The sequence below is a fragment of the Drosophila navojoa genome, chromosome 5 (assembly GCF_054131105.1).
Source record: "Drosophila navojoa isolate 15081-1374.11 chromosome 5, UAZ_NAV_1.0, whole genome shotgun sequence".
NCBI lineage: Eukaryota > Metazoa > Arthropoda > Insecta > Diptera > Drosophilidae > Drosophila > Drosophila navojoa.
Genome location: NC_142893.1, coordinates 14,602,559 through 14,616,183, shown reverse-complemented (window position 1 = coordinate 14,616,183; position 13,625 = coordinate 14,602,559). Strand labels below are relative to the sequence as shown.

Below are 13,625 nucleotides of genomic sequence, written 5' to 3'. Positions count from 1 at the left end.
TACATTTATATATTTTTTTTGTATAATATTTTATTTACAAATTATTTTTTCTTACAGTTAGCTTAAATAAATTTGCAGATTTGTCGCTTTTTAGCTGCGTATATAAATTCCAACAATTTTTATATTTTAAAGTTAAAATCCTAATAAAAGTGAATAAACAAGATTTTAAGTTATTTTATTTTACGTTAGAGGTGGATATCTATATATTAAAATATTAATAATAATAATAGTTATTTATTTAATATTTGAATATTTCATCTACAGCCAAGGATGCCAGGCTGGATCCATGCGACATAGGTTGTCCGTATTCGTGGCGGATTGTATGAGTGCCGAAATTTTCTTCTTTTCAATATTGTCGAAATAGGATATCTTATTCAACCGCAATAGAATAACATCCACAGCTGAATTAACCACACGAATGGTGTGCTCCATTGTATTATTGTCAACCGAAGGCTCCTGCGATGCATCCAATAATTTAGTCTGCCTAAATCCCTTCTTCTGCAAAGTGATTATCTCATCTCTGAGTATAGTCTGTAGAATGGAACTCAGTTTGTAGTTCGGCTGAATAAAGCAACGAGCTGTGGCTACAATTGCCGCTGACAATAGTCCAGAAATGCCAATACTTGTTATGAACTCGCCAATGTTTGGTGTCAGTCTGAATGGCACTGGTCGATGCTGATTGAACTGCTCCTTATCATCATTTATATCGAACTTAAAGTATGATATATTCATAAGTCCAGAGTCCTGATGAAGGTACATCATATCTGGATTGAGACGCGTCAGGTTTAGAGCGTGCTCACACAGATATGCTAGCGCCAACTGAAGTGTTAACTGAAATTACAAAAATAATGTAAATTAATCAAGTTGTAACGATTTTCCTAATAGGTAATCTACAAGGTTTATTATGTAGTGTTTTAATTTTACTACGAAGCAGCTTACCATTTTTCTAAACTGCCAATAATCCGTGGCCGCAGCAAAGGTACTTAGGGCCCATTGCCTTAGCAGAGTCTTTGGTACCATGGTGCACTGAACTTCGGTGAATATTTCTCTTAAAATTGTATGCGAAATGGGTGTTCCTTGGGCTTGCACTTCAGAGAGGCGCTCGTAATACCTAACTATTGGCATGTCGTAGTCAATTTTGGCGTTATTACAACACTTCTTAAATATCTTGAGCAGCGAGACACTATTTGGATTATCTTCAGCAAGTCGCATTTGCGGTGAGATTGGCACAACTCGCGGCACAGTTATATTTAAGAATCGTCGACTGGTCTCCTTCTGCTTTTCCAAATAATAATTGAGCATTCGCTTCAGCTGTAGTACGCGTTCCTCGCGGCGAGCATCGCCTAGTCCTGAGTCGAGTACAACGAGGTAAGGGTATATTTTACCATTCGTGCCTCTTATATATAATCGGCGAGCTGCAGTGTTATTTTTCTGCACTATTTCCACACGTGGCATGAACCGAGCTATGCGCACGTAATAATGTGATGATGACGGAATTAACAGCTCTCCGGGCAGCTCTACCTCGGCAGTTTTCTGACTAAAGTTCGATAGGAATCGGCATTTGTCCTCTATTAAGAAGGATGTCGGCAGCTTTTTCACTTTCGTTTCTAATACTTTTATCCATGTTTTCAGTTTGGATATCAAATTGTGTAATTTCATTGCTCCGGGCTTCGAAAAGTCGAAATCATTTGTAAACTGCTCTTTCATTTTTTGGAAAACAGGATCTTGAAACGTTACTTGTGCCCGTCGTGCCAAAGACTCTGATGCAGCCGAGTGCGATATGGACGAGTTGACAGATCCTGGAACATTTTCTATTCCAATACCGAATGTCGATCCAAGCTTTTTGACAAAGTGTAACGTGTGCGGGGTAATGGTAGCATTCACCACTGTGCTGCGATTCTCAAATGCTATGGCATAACATTTAATTAAGCCCTGCCGTAACTGACGCAGAACTTCCTCTGTCCAGCTCTCTCTGAACCAAACCATTTGATCGACAATTCCCTCCAGTGAACTCAAAATTGTGGGATGAACTTCGCGCTGCAGTTGCATCACTTTCGAACATCTCCACATAGGTGGTGTAGCCTTGATAGGATTAACTGATGGAGCTCCCGCTTGAGTTCTTCCGCCAACTGGTCCCATATTCTCCACAGTCTAAGGATATTAATTTAAAATCAGTTTATAGTCCATTTGGTAAACTTGATAAGCTCGAGTACTTACTGAAGATGTTAATTTGCCAGCGAACACCGCCTGTTCAGCTGATTTATGCTTTTCCCTCTGTTCAATCTTTAGGGTCAGGTATAGAGTTCGAATCGGGAAATAGACTGCCTGAGGATATAGTCTGCCAATCTGTAAGAAAAGACGGTTAAACACATTTCTTTGAATTGTATTGTAGCTTAACTCACCTGGCTTAACAGATTCAATATTACGTCGCCCTCGAATTGCTCCAAACAGCACAGCAGTTGAGGTATCCACGGTAGCCAATACGATGGCGGAATTCCAGACACGTATTTCTCAAAGGTGCTTATTAGAGTGTCACTCGAGTTATCGTATGATAAGAACCATAGCACCTTTGCAATATACTTCCTGGTTTTGCTTTCATTCTGATTGCGACAAGCGTGCAGAAAACAGATTAACGCGTTAACACCATGGGAGATTTGCTTATCCTTCAGGTAAATCTGCTCCATGTAGTCGCCCCACATAGCCCACGCCTTAGTGAGACCATCGTGAAGCTGAACTGCTGCGCTAAACGCCTTGCCCGCTTCCTCAGTGCGTCCAATTTGCGTTAGGAGCAAACCTTTCAGGGCATAAAACTCAGCATTCATCTCGCCCGTGAAATACTTCAGATTTGTTAACTCAATCACTTCGAGCGCTTCATTTATCTCATTGCGTCCCGACGTTGAGGGCATTTGTAAATAACATTTTACTTGCTGGCGTATTTTCTGCAAGAATATATGAAAATATTATGTTGTCTTTGTATTAGTTTAAATTGCATCCTATTACCTGGAAGCAATCCACTATGGGCACGGCGGGTATTGTGTATATCCGGGACAATGTCTCCTGGCACACTCCAGTCAGATTATGTTTCCTCGCTATTTTGCCAAAGGAAATAATAGCTTGTGCTGAGGCATGCACTCCCAGCATTGTGCTGCCTTGATCCGACTGCTGCTCCAGGTGCTGCGTTATTATTTGATAGTGATGCTGTCTCCAGGTGAAAATGTCGCTCCAATGCGATAGATCATCCGATATAATCGGTAATCTATTGCGCCATGTTTTTACAATGGCTTTCATATCGTGCAGCGAGGAGTTTCTGGACTGCGTTAAGCCCTGATGAATTTGGCTGGCTTCGTGCAATTCCATAATCTGCTGTGAGGCCTGCAGATAGGGCAGGTGAATGTGAGAGACGATTTTCGGCAAGCGCCGCCACTCTCTGATGCACAAGCTGGAGGCAATCTCCACATAGCGCTCAACGCTAGCCGCCTGCCTGTCCTCTTGATACAGGATTGACAAATATCCCTTGTACAAGTTCAATTTATATCCATATTGCTTGGAATAGCACTGCTCGGTTTTGGACAGTGCATTCTTCATCAGATTCCAGTCGGGTACGCGCCAAGAGCTTTCCAGAATGAGGAACATATTCTTCTCTCTATTCGTCTGGGCATAGTCCAATAAAATGTCCCACTGATTTAGTTCCTTGGCACAGCGCATCCAATGTTCCTCCCATAGCAACAATTCGCTGTTGACATCAATGTTTATCTGGCCGCTGTTCAGGTCCTGTTTAAACTTTGTCATGGCTAGGTCGTAGGCACCCTGGGCTTCTTCAAAGAAGCCCATTTGCTCATATGAGATGGCTATATTTGTTTCGGGATAATGCCCGTACTTCAGCCAGAGGCCAGCCCAAAGATCTTCCTCGTGCATCGCGGAGTACATTTTGGAAAGAGAATCATAGATGTTATTCAAATTTTGTATATCCGATTCTGGCTGAGTCACATCCGGATTACTCAAATCATTGCGCGAGGAGTATTCCATGGCCAAATCTTCTAGCACTAAGATGGCTCTGTGCCATAGATTATGCGATTTACCCAAATATGTTAAGAGATTGGGGGGAATATAGATGGAGGGAGTGCAATGAGTGAGGCTCTCCACGAACGTATTCAGCGTACTGGGACTGCAATCCTTCTGATTTACATTCGTGCCCGATGACAGGAACGGTATTAATTCCCTCGATATATTAATTCTTTGGTCATCAGTGAATATACCCCAAATGCTAGGGAAAATTGAGAGCCACACGCTCTCGGCTAGCTGTGTGTCCATGTGGCACAATTGGGATGTTGCTACAAGCATTTGCTCTGTACGTATATTTCGATTTGCCTCTAGGAACTCCGCTTGCTTGTAGATCAGCTCCACCAACGTGTCTCGGCGCGTAGAAAGTATTTGTTGACAATCTTCTTTGCGAACGGACGTGAATTCAAGTTTTAGATCAATATCGAAAACGTCGTCTTTGTCATTAACACTCTGGACATTCTCAAATGATTCCGGTTGTGAGGACAGAAACGAAACAAATGTATGCTCCTGAGAATCGTTAGCATTGGTTGGAATCACAGAAGATATGCATGGGATTTTAAAGGCCTCATTCGAGCACTGGATCTGTGTCATGGTATTTGCTGTCAAAATAAGCAGCTCGATGCATTGCTTTATCCAATAATGTGATCCGATAGTGTCCCATGCCTGTGAGCAGATTATGTACAAGAGTCTGTCGTGAAGTCTGCGGCGCATTGACGAATCGAGAATTTCGAAAAACTTCGCCCGCACATGAGGATTCTGAAACCGCAGACCATTCAGAAAGGCGCCCTCCAATTTGCTCGTCAGTTCAGTTTGTTTCAATACTTCGTCACGGTAAATGTAATTGATGATTTCCAAAAACTGAACATTCAGCTCAACCTCATCGGCGAATTTCTTTTCGACATATTGCATTAGTTTCACTAGCAGTGCCGACTTCTCTCGTATGGATGGCACATGAGCTGAGATATTAGCTTCCTTACACTTTACCCAATCGTCGAGCATTTTGATGATGCATTTTACAATCTTGACTTCCGAGCTTTTTTCGATTAGACTCACTAAAATGGTGCCTATGAAGAGTTTTCGTATTTCCACGCTCATTATAACAACTCTGTTCTTAATCAATTCCAAAGATAAGACCAACAGCTCCAGAGCCAGAGAATTGGAATCAGTCGGTTGGGTGCTGGTCGTATTCGTTGTATTAATATTAATGTGATCCTTTGTAAGACGATTCAAAACTCGAATGAACTGAACTAATATTCGGTCTATATAACTTGGATTGTTCGTGGTGCAAGCTTTTAAAATCATCAGGGTTCCAAACAAGGATGAGGCGTTCGGCTGCGGAGTCTTCTCGTAGAACGTTAGATTGTCTGTTATCATTTTGCTAATGGCACTGTACAATACATCAAAATCGTTATGCTTGTGCTGTGCATCCGGCGGAAATGTTGCCATCAGTCGTGTTAAGAATATGTGCATTAAGCGCACAATCCTTGTATTCTGGTGTATAATACACAACGAAAGACCACGTTGAACCGGCCGTATTATTGTCACCAATTGGTCCGAACTTAATATTGTAGTTAGGAACGTTAGGAAGTCTATTGCAGTGCATATATTATTCAAGTTGTGATGAGGCGTCTCAATAGTGGCCAGAACTTTATCTAGCCAATTGATTTTTATGTCGAAGGGCTGCGGCCAAATTTCTGGGCGCATGGCCAATTTTAAAAGCATGATGCACCTGTAAAGGAAATACATTTTTATTATCAATTTATATGCTGTTATTAATCTCACTTACCTTCTGGACAAGTTATCTCCCGAAGATATAATTCCCGGCTGCACATCATTGACTTGACATGCTAAACGAATAAGGAAATTAAGAACTGTATCGCAGAACGACTTATCAATCGATCGAAGAACGTCTTCAGACTTGGTATGAGTGCCCACGCCTATAATAAAATAAATTTAATTAATTAAACACTCAATGGTCAATTGCCCTCAGAATACTTTCCTTGTGGTACAGCCTGCCCCGAAGACTCTGTGACTTTTTTCCTATTTTCAGTTGGTTCACTTCCCACTCGCTTGCTCTGGTGGCTATCTCTTAGATCCTCTTCAGATTCCTCAGCTTTTACATCTCTTTCATCTTGTTTGATGCGGTGCAACTCCCATTTTATGATAACTTCTGCCAAGTCCACAGCCAGTTTTTTATGCTCAATAGATGCATTTGGCGGAAATCCTAAGCGCTGCATATAATTTATGAGATGCTGCACCAATTGATGTCTTACGGGGAAGTAAACCTAGAATTAAAGTTAATATATAAACAAAGCTTAATCAATTGTACTAAAGTCTGAGTGAATACTTTGTAGTGGCGAATAATAAGCTGCAGGATGTGGAAAAGCTGTTGTATTGCGTGGCCCTCCTCGACAATAATCTTTTTAGTCCAGTGAGTCAACATCGTGTTCCCGTCTTCCATGCGCAGCGGCATTGCTGGAGTTAACACGTCCAGAGCCTGCTTCACAATGGGTCTGGCTTCGAGCGCGTGTCCCTTTAGCAACGAGTGGAAAACTTGGAGTACGATTTTCTTATGAATGGCAAGTCTTGCAATAATATGGGCAAGCAGCAAGTGGCCATGATAACGTGCCGTAGGATCCACACAGTTCTTGCTGAGTAGGCATGGCCAGGCAAAGGTCATTAGGCGTCTAAGCTTATTGCCTTGTCTCTTGTTGTTAGCATCGCCATCGTGTATGTGCTGCGAGGCGCGTTCGACGAGCAGGCACGCCAGCTGCAATAGGGCGATTCTTACTGCATCGTCATACTGCTTGTCGGGGTCAAACACTTTATTGATAAACACTGAAACAATGTTTTTCTCATCTTCTTGATACGGTGTAGGCGGAGCGCCAATCAACTTATTCCCTTCACCTTTGTCAAAGCTCACGGTGAAGCACGGTATTAAAATGGCCGTAATTATTTTTGCTTTTAGCACTTCTGTGAAGGTATTGTTATTGAAGTTTTCCACGAAATGAAAGAATGCATTTCTTTTCCAGTTGACAGTAAAGCTTTGTGCGACTGTGTTTTGCAAAAAGTCTCGCAGGAAATAGACGTCCGGTATGAAGTGTAAGCATAGAGCTCGCAAAAGTTGAAACAGCAAATCAATATCATTTGTGTTATTCGAGAAATATAGCAAGAGTATTTTTCCAACCAAATGCCATAAATCGCAAGCGACATTTTCCAAGCATGTCGAGTACAAATGATTGCGCCACATGTTCTTCAAAGCGTCAACAATGTCCGGTCTTGTTGGGATCCATTGATCATCCTGTTCCATCAGAGTAAATATGATAAGCACAGCCTGATGTTGCACATTATATTTCTGGGTATTATTCATAGCCGTATTCCAACTTAAATAATCCAAAAGGACAACATATTTCGAGTTCTTGATGACTGTTCGAAATGCTTGACCATTCTTATGTTTTAATAAGAATATGAAGAAGCGATTCCACTGTGGGTCTTTCATAATCGAATCCATCATGAAAAGATCAACTGTTTCTGCTGGAAAACGTTGCAAATACATGATCAGAGCTTCGCGATATGGACTGGATGCCTCGATCATCAGATTCTTTTCAGTTTGTAAAACCAATTGGCATAATTTTTCGATATATTTCGATGATTCAGTTATGTGGTAGAACATCTCAATGAGTGTCACAATTTTCTGTTCGTATACTCCGCCTTTCGATGTTGCAAAGAAGTTCACTGATTCGTTGCTGCACTTATATAGGCCTACATATATTTCAATAAACTTTGCACAATGCTGCAATATTTGCTCATTAAACATTTGCGGAAAGAGTTGCGTGAAATATGATAAACGTTTTATGGCTGGAATGGACAAGTTCCTGTGATCGCCAAGTTTTGAAAGCAGAGGTCGCATTGCAGCTTGTACCTGTAAATTGAAATAATATATTTCTATTAGTGTTTTCCTACATTACATTTCATTGTAAAGTTAAACTTACTTTCTCTCGATCGAGTGTAGTACCAGATATGAATGTTTTCATGCAATTATAGGCGGTTTCTTGCAACTCGGGCTTGTCATTTTCCATTACTTTAAATATGATGTTTATTATTTTGTCCTTACTGCCAACATCATTAATATAATGACAGGCTGCTAAGGCTCGCAACGCGCTTATTCGTAATGGTATGAGGTTTGTGACATTTTTATAGCAATCCAATTTAGCCAAAGTCGCATCCTCCGCTTCACTTAATGTGAGCAATTCGTGGAAGAATAATCTGTGGTACGTGTTTGTCAAATCTAAAAAAATGAGATTCATATAATTAGTAATACGAAAATGCTTATTTATAAGATGTCACCGACCGATGGTGAAGAGGCGTGGCTCCAAAGTAGTGCAGAACGTATTGCCATCCATCAATCCGATTTGTGCATTGGCAGGCTGATGCCTCAAGAAGTGTTTTTTTGGTGGTATTATATCAGCTAGGACTTCCTTGTGCGGGTCCATAACCTCGGAGACAGTCTTTTTTTGTATTGCACCGATGTGCTTTAATAACAGCATGGATTCTTCTCTAACAATGGCGTTGGGGCTTGTTATGTGACGCACAAGTTCATGGATCACATCGTACGTGGCCTTCGCCTGCAAATCCTCCAATTCTTCATTTCGTGAATTTATACTTATGGGTGACAAGCAAATCTCCAACATTGTTTTCATATAGTTTTTAGTAATGTCAAGGGCGCCGTTCGACACATCTCCCTCCAGATCCATTAATACAAACATAAACGCTTTTAAGAAATTGAACAAATGCTGGTACAGAGCGCGTAGAGACATATGCTTGCAGAGGAATTGAATAGCCTGACAGCCGCCAACCTTGGCATACCAGGGGCGATCGTAGCACAAGGCTGTCATTCTTTCTGCCAAATATTGCATTAGGGGCAGCTTGCAGGCTCTGTCCTTGTTCCCCATTATATTTGTAGCAGTGTCCAGTATTATTCCCATGCAGGCTATGCCGGGTTTGCACAATTCCTTTTCCTCATGTCCCATGCAGGCGGCCAGCGCATCGATTAACACCATGGGATCAATGCCGTTCGACATGAAATTCTTTTGGGGGAATGGTCCCGCCTGTTGAGCAATCGCCACCATGGTATAGTGCCTGACAACAGCAGCCATAACGGGACACACTGAGTCCCGCAAGTCTTTCGTGGCTGAGGCAACCAACATGCCAATAAGAGCTGTTAGATGAGTTCCACGCACGCTCGACGTCTCTATTTTGTTGTGGAATATGGGCCAATTCATAATGTTGCTTTCCACAAAGTCATTGTGTGTGAACAACTTTAGCAATGTATGTTTCTCATCGTCTAGACTAATAAAGGCAGCTAGAAAACATCGGATTACTTCCCAACTCTGACGTCTATAAAATTGATCGGTGGTGTTTGAGCTCAATGCTTTGAAGGCCGATTCAATGGCATGCTCAACGGGAAACTCAATTGGTTTCTCATATTCTTGGAAGTATGTAATTATGGAGATCTTTGGCTTCTGGCTATGATCGTATTGCAGTGTTTGTGGCTCCACCATCATTTTCCGGTTGCCTCCGCCAAATTTACCAAGCACACGAAAAGCAACAAGCGCAGCATTGTCTTGATTTCTCAGCGTTTTCCATAGGGCTTGCATCAAAGCTGCCCTTACTGGTTGTATATGGTCATACAAAAAGTCTGGTTGCAAATTGTCGACGCACAGCTCCAAAGTCCTTAACCCCTGGAAATAAATTTGATTTCACTGATGGCTATATATAGTTTAACTATTAAGCTTTACCTGATTTATGAGAGTAGGTGAACCGTTCAAGGCTGAAACCAACGGATCCATGAGCATTGGGAGATACGGCAGCAACGATGAGAGACGCACAGGTACAGTCAAACAGAGTTCAACGAAAAGATCCCGCATGTGTTGTTTGTGGAATCCGCTTTGTAACCGATTTAAGCCTTCCAATAAATTGGGTAATAGCGGCAGGAATTCTTGATAGAGCAGATCATGACTGCCACCACCAATTGATCTAAACAGAGCCCTAAGCAGTAGAAAATAGTTGTAGGGCTCATCTGAAATTAACGCCAACTCCATTGAACGTATAACAATTTTGTGCAGATGTGGCCGGAGCATTTGTTCATTTTCCACAGGAAACAGGCTAACGCTGCCAAAGACGAGCTTAAACAAGCGGAGATATAAGTTTGATCGTTCGACATTTGAGCCCATTTCCTCCATTTTATCCAAAAGGTACTCCACCAGCACAGTAGCAAATAGTGGCGATGTGGTTGGATTCGCTAGAAATGAGTTCGCTATAACCTGCAGAGCCTGATTTTTATATATACGCTCCACCAAAAAATCAATTGTGGTTGCAAATATTTCCTGGAAGTTCTGCGAGTGCATCATGAGAAACTGAAGGGATTCGAGTTGAAAAATACATAATAGGCAAATAGTAATATCAATAGACTTCTATAAAATATTTACAATGCCACTGAAATGCTCTAGAACTTCCTTTTCCTCTTTGCTCCGTGAAATCAGTCCAGATGCTCGTTGTTGATTTGGATTTACATTAATCGTATATATATCTAACGCTTCCATTGCAAAGTGCACCAGGTCAATGTAGGTGCACAATATCTCGGGACTGAACAGCTTTTCCTGCATTTGCATGTTGGATTCGGAGACATGAGTCTACAATAAAAAATAATAGGATTAGTTGAATTTCATAAAAACCTATTTAAATAATTATACCTTTGAATTAAAAAATCCCCAAGTAATTGTTTTAACGCCCCCAACTAGTGTTTTCACCAAACTTCGAAATTCAGCTACATTCACAGAACAAATCAATTGTGAGCCAGTCGTTGTCTTCGACTGATCGCTGACCAGTTGATCCTTAAATGTGAGAGATAGAGAAAAGAAAGAGTGAATGATGACATAAGATCAAAATATATTACCAATATACTCATCGAGAGAGTCACTTACATCTTTAATCTCTGCTAAAGGGAGAACGGGTAAGTTAAATGAACCAATAGGGTTCGTAGCTCCACCAGCTGGAGGTTGGCCCTTGCTGATTATACAAAAACAAAATGCATGAATATCACAATCAAATACATAATAAATACAAAGACATACCACTTTTGAATTATTAGAGGTAGCTGAATTTGGGCGATAGTTTCAAACTTCTTCACAAATACTTTCAACAGCGTCCCTAGAACATTTCTGGAGCGCACTGGTTCCACTTCACTGTGGTGCCGCAAACAATCGACTAGATTCAACAGAAGCTTACATGACATTGTCTGTATGCCAATCGCAAGTGTCTCATCGTGTATATTTCGAGCAAACAGATTTACTGCTTTGATTAGGACATCTAAGCTTAAACTTTGACGGACATGATGTGCCAGATCAGCCAATGTAGAATACGCTAATGGGCGAATGGAATCCAATGTGACGCCTTTGCCGATTAGTAAATCTTCATCAAACAGCTTTTCAATTGATGGTATGAATTCTAAAAGAAAAAACAGCTGTCAAAATAGGGTCTGTATTGAGTAAAAAGGAAAACAGACTTACTTTGTCTTAAATCTGTTGCAAATATATGACGCGCAGCAATTAATAGTTCTTTGCGTAAATGAGCTGCTTCCTTGGGACAATTTTCCATCAAATTCAGCATGCCATTTGAAACAGACAATGAATTTGCAACGACAATATCCTGAAAAATATATAAAGTTTGTATGAAAATAAATGACGGCAGCATTAATAGATTAACTCACTTGATATATTCGCACAATATATGCCAAAAATGAAAGTGTTTTTACTTGAGCTCCCATGAAGTCAACAAAAACTTCTTTCTGTGTGGAATTTCTAGAGGAATATAAGAAATATTAATATATATTTAATTTAACATTATCTGCATTTTATTAAAATGTACCTTTGAAGAGCAGTTGGCTGTAAATTTATGGTTGTAAGTATCAAAGGAATGAATTCAGCGACCTCCTGATGGACCGCATTTTTATATATTTGATACATCAATACTACGATAATGGGCAGCTCTTGAAGAACTTTTAAGGATAATATACCGCGAGGTAGAAGATTATACTGAAAGATAAACCAATTAGTAAAGCAAATTCTTTGATAGGTAATATAAAACCATTATTACAATCATTTGCTGTGAATTGTGCTCCATCGACTTCTCTACATGTATCGTTTTAACTGAATATGTCTCTGGTAAAAGCATTTCCAAGTCCAGATCCTTTAAGTCGCTAATCCAAATGTCATTTGATGTTTCAAATATTGCTGTTAGATTATTTGGAAGATTTGTATAAATTTCCTTAACGAATCCTAAAAAGAGTTGAATCTATAAAGGAAAAATAATTAAGTAAGCAAGCATTCAGTTTAAGCAAAAGCTCATACCTCAGGATTGAAAGATGGACGGAAATGTTTGTGCAGGTCAATTATTATACGAAGACTGATTAACACATTCTCTTCATTGTCAGTTTTTAATAATTTCAGCATCATTGTTATAATTGACTTAACATGCTGCCTCAGATTCTCTGTTATGGGCAGTCGATGTATCATCTCAAGTATAAGCTTACGAATCTGCAAAGTATAGAAAATGTTGTATTAATGGAAACTTATATTTAGTAAATGATAAAAGTAATTAACAAACTATGATGAAATGAAATCTTCTTCTTTTTCGCAACAGGTTAATGGGGACGACCAAGACACCCACGCTTACTAGATCAATGCGGGCATTCAATTTTAAATGAAAATTACATATATACCACTGTTATACTCTTTTCCCTTCAAGCTCTTTTGGTTCAAAGAGTCCTCCCATTAAATAACAATAAAATACAAATGTTTGTACACAAATAGGTATACACCCATACATCCACACACACACACACACACACGTATACATGCACCCTTGTGCAAATGTGCTGTATTTCAAGAGCGAGGAAACTACTTACGTGCTGAATTGTGTTTTCTTGGATAAATTGAGGCTCCCCCTCTTGTAATATACGCATAAATATTTTAAGTGCATTTTCCAAAAATGAGGGATAACTCGGAGATTGCATTATCATATCAAAATGCTCGCTCAACTCCTGAGTGGCCTTCAGCTTGATGTCCTCGCTTGCCGACGGATCATTTAATATGCTTAGGTAGTTCCGGAAATTATTAACCGGATTATTTTCGCCGTGTGCCATCTTAAGTGACCATTAATATTATTTTGCAACAAACGAAGTGACTTTACCGGTGTAAACAAGCGAAATGTGTGAATTTTATGCACAGGGTGATTAGAGTTAAGTGCAAGATAGCGTCACAAAAAAACACCAAGATACAGAGTTGCAGAGTATTTCGATTACTTTACAAGTGTATCGCTCTGAAGCATTTAATTGGATTTATACAATTTATATAAAAGAAAATGTAGTATATTTAAGTCAAATCAATTAATTTATTAAGAGCACAACGATCTTAATTTTTATATAAAGATAATTTCCTCTTTCAATATAATAAAATGCCGTGTGGTATTACCGAACATGCTGCGATTGCTGATTTCTCTTTTCA

At 40.0% G+C, this 13,625-nt stretch overlaps 1 protein-coding gene across 1 annotated transcript; it reads right to left on the bottom strand.

Annotated features, from left to right (window-relative positions):
• Window positions 1-87: 87 nt before the first annotated feature.
• Window positions 88-13,351, bottom strand: Nipped-A (Transcription-associated protein Nipped-A). Its single transcript, XM_089260786.1, has 21 exons — window positions 13,028-13,351; window positions 12,471-12,656; window positions 12,217-12,414; window positions 11,989-12,155; window positions 11,831-11,921; window positions 11,631-11,769; window positions 11,196-11,568; window positions 11,046-11,130; window positions 10,815-10,955; window positions 10,551-10,754; window positions 9,861-10,478; window positions 8,414-9,803; window positions 8,055-8,350; window positions 6,410-7,984; window positions 6,047-6,347; window positions 5,849-5,999; window positions 3,001-5,791; window positions 2,403-2,939; window positions 2,218-2,346; window positions 940-2,151; window positions 88-831 (listed from the first exon to the last, which is right to left on the bottom strand). The coding sequence occupies exons 1-21, from the start codon at window positions 13,262-13,264 to the stop codon at window positions 259-261; spliced, it is 11,394 nt and encodes a 3,797-aa protein (XP_089116912.1). The 5' UTR covers window positions 13,265-13,351; the 3' UTR covers window positions 88-258.
• Window positions 13,352-13,625: the final 274 nt, after the last annotated feature.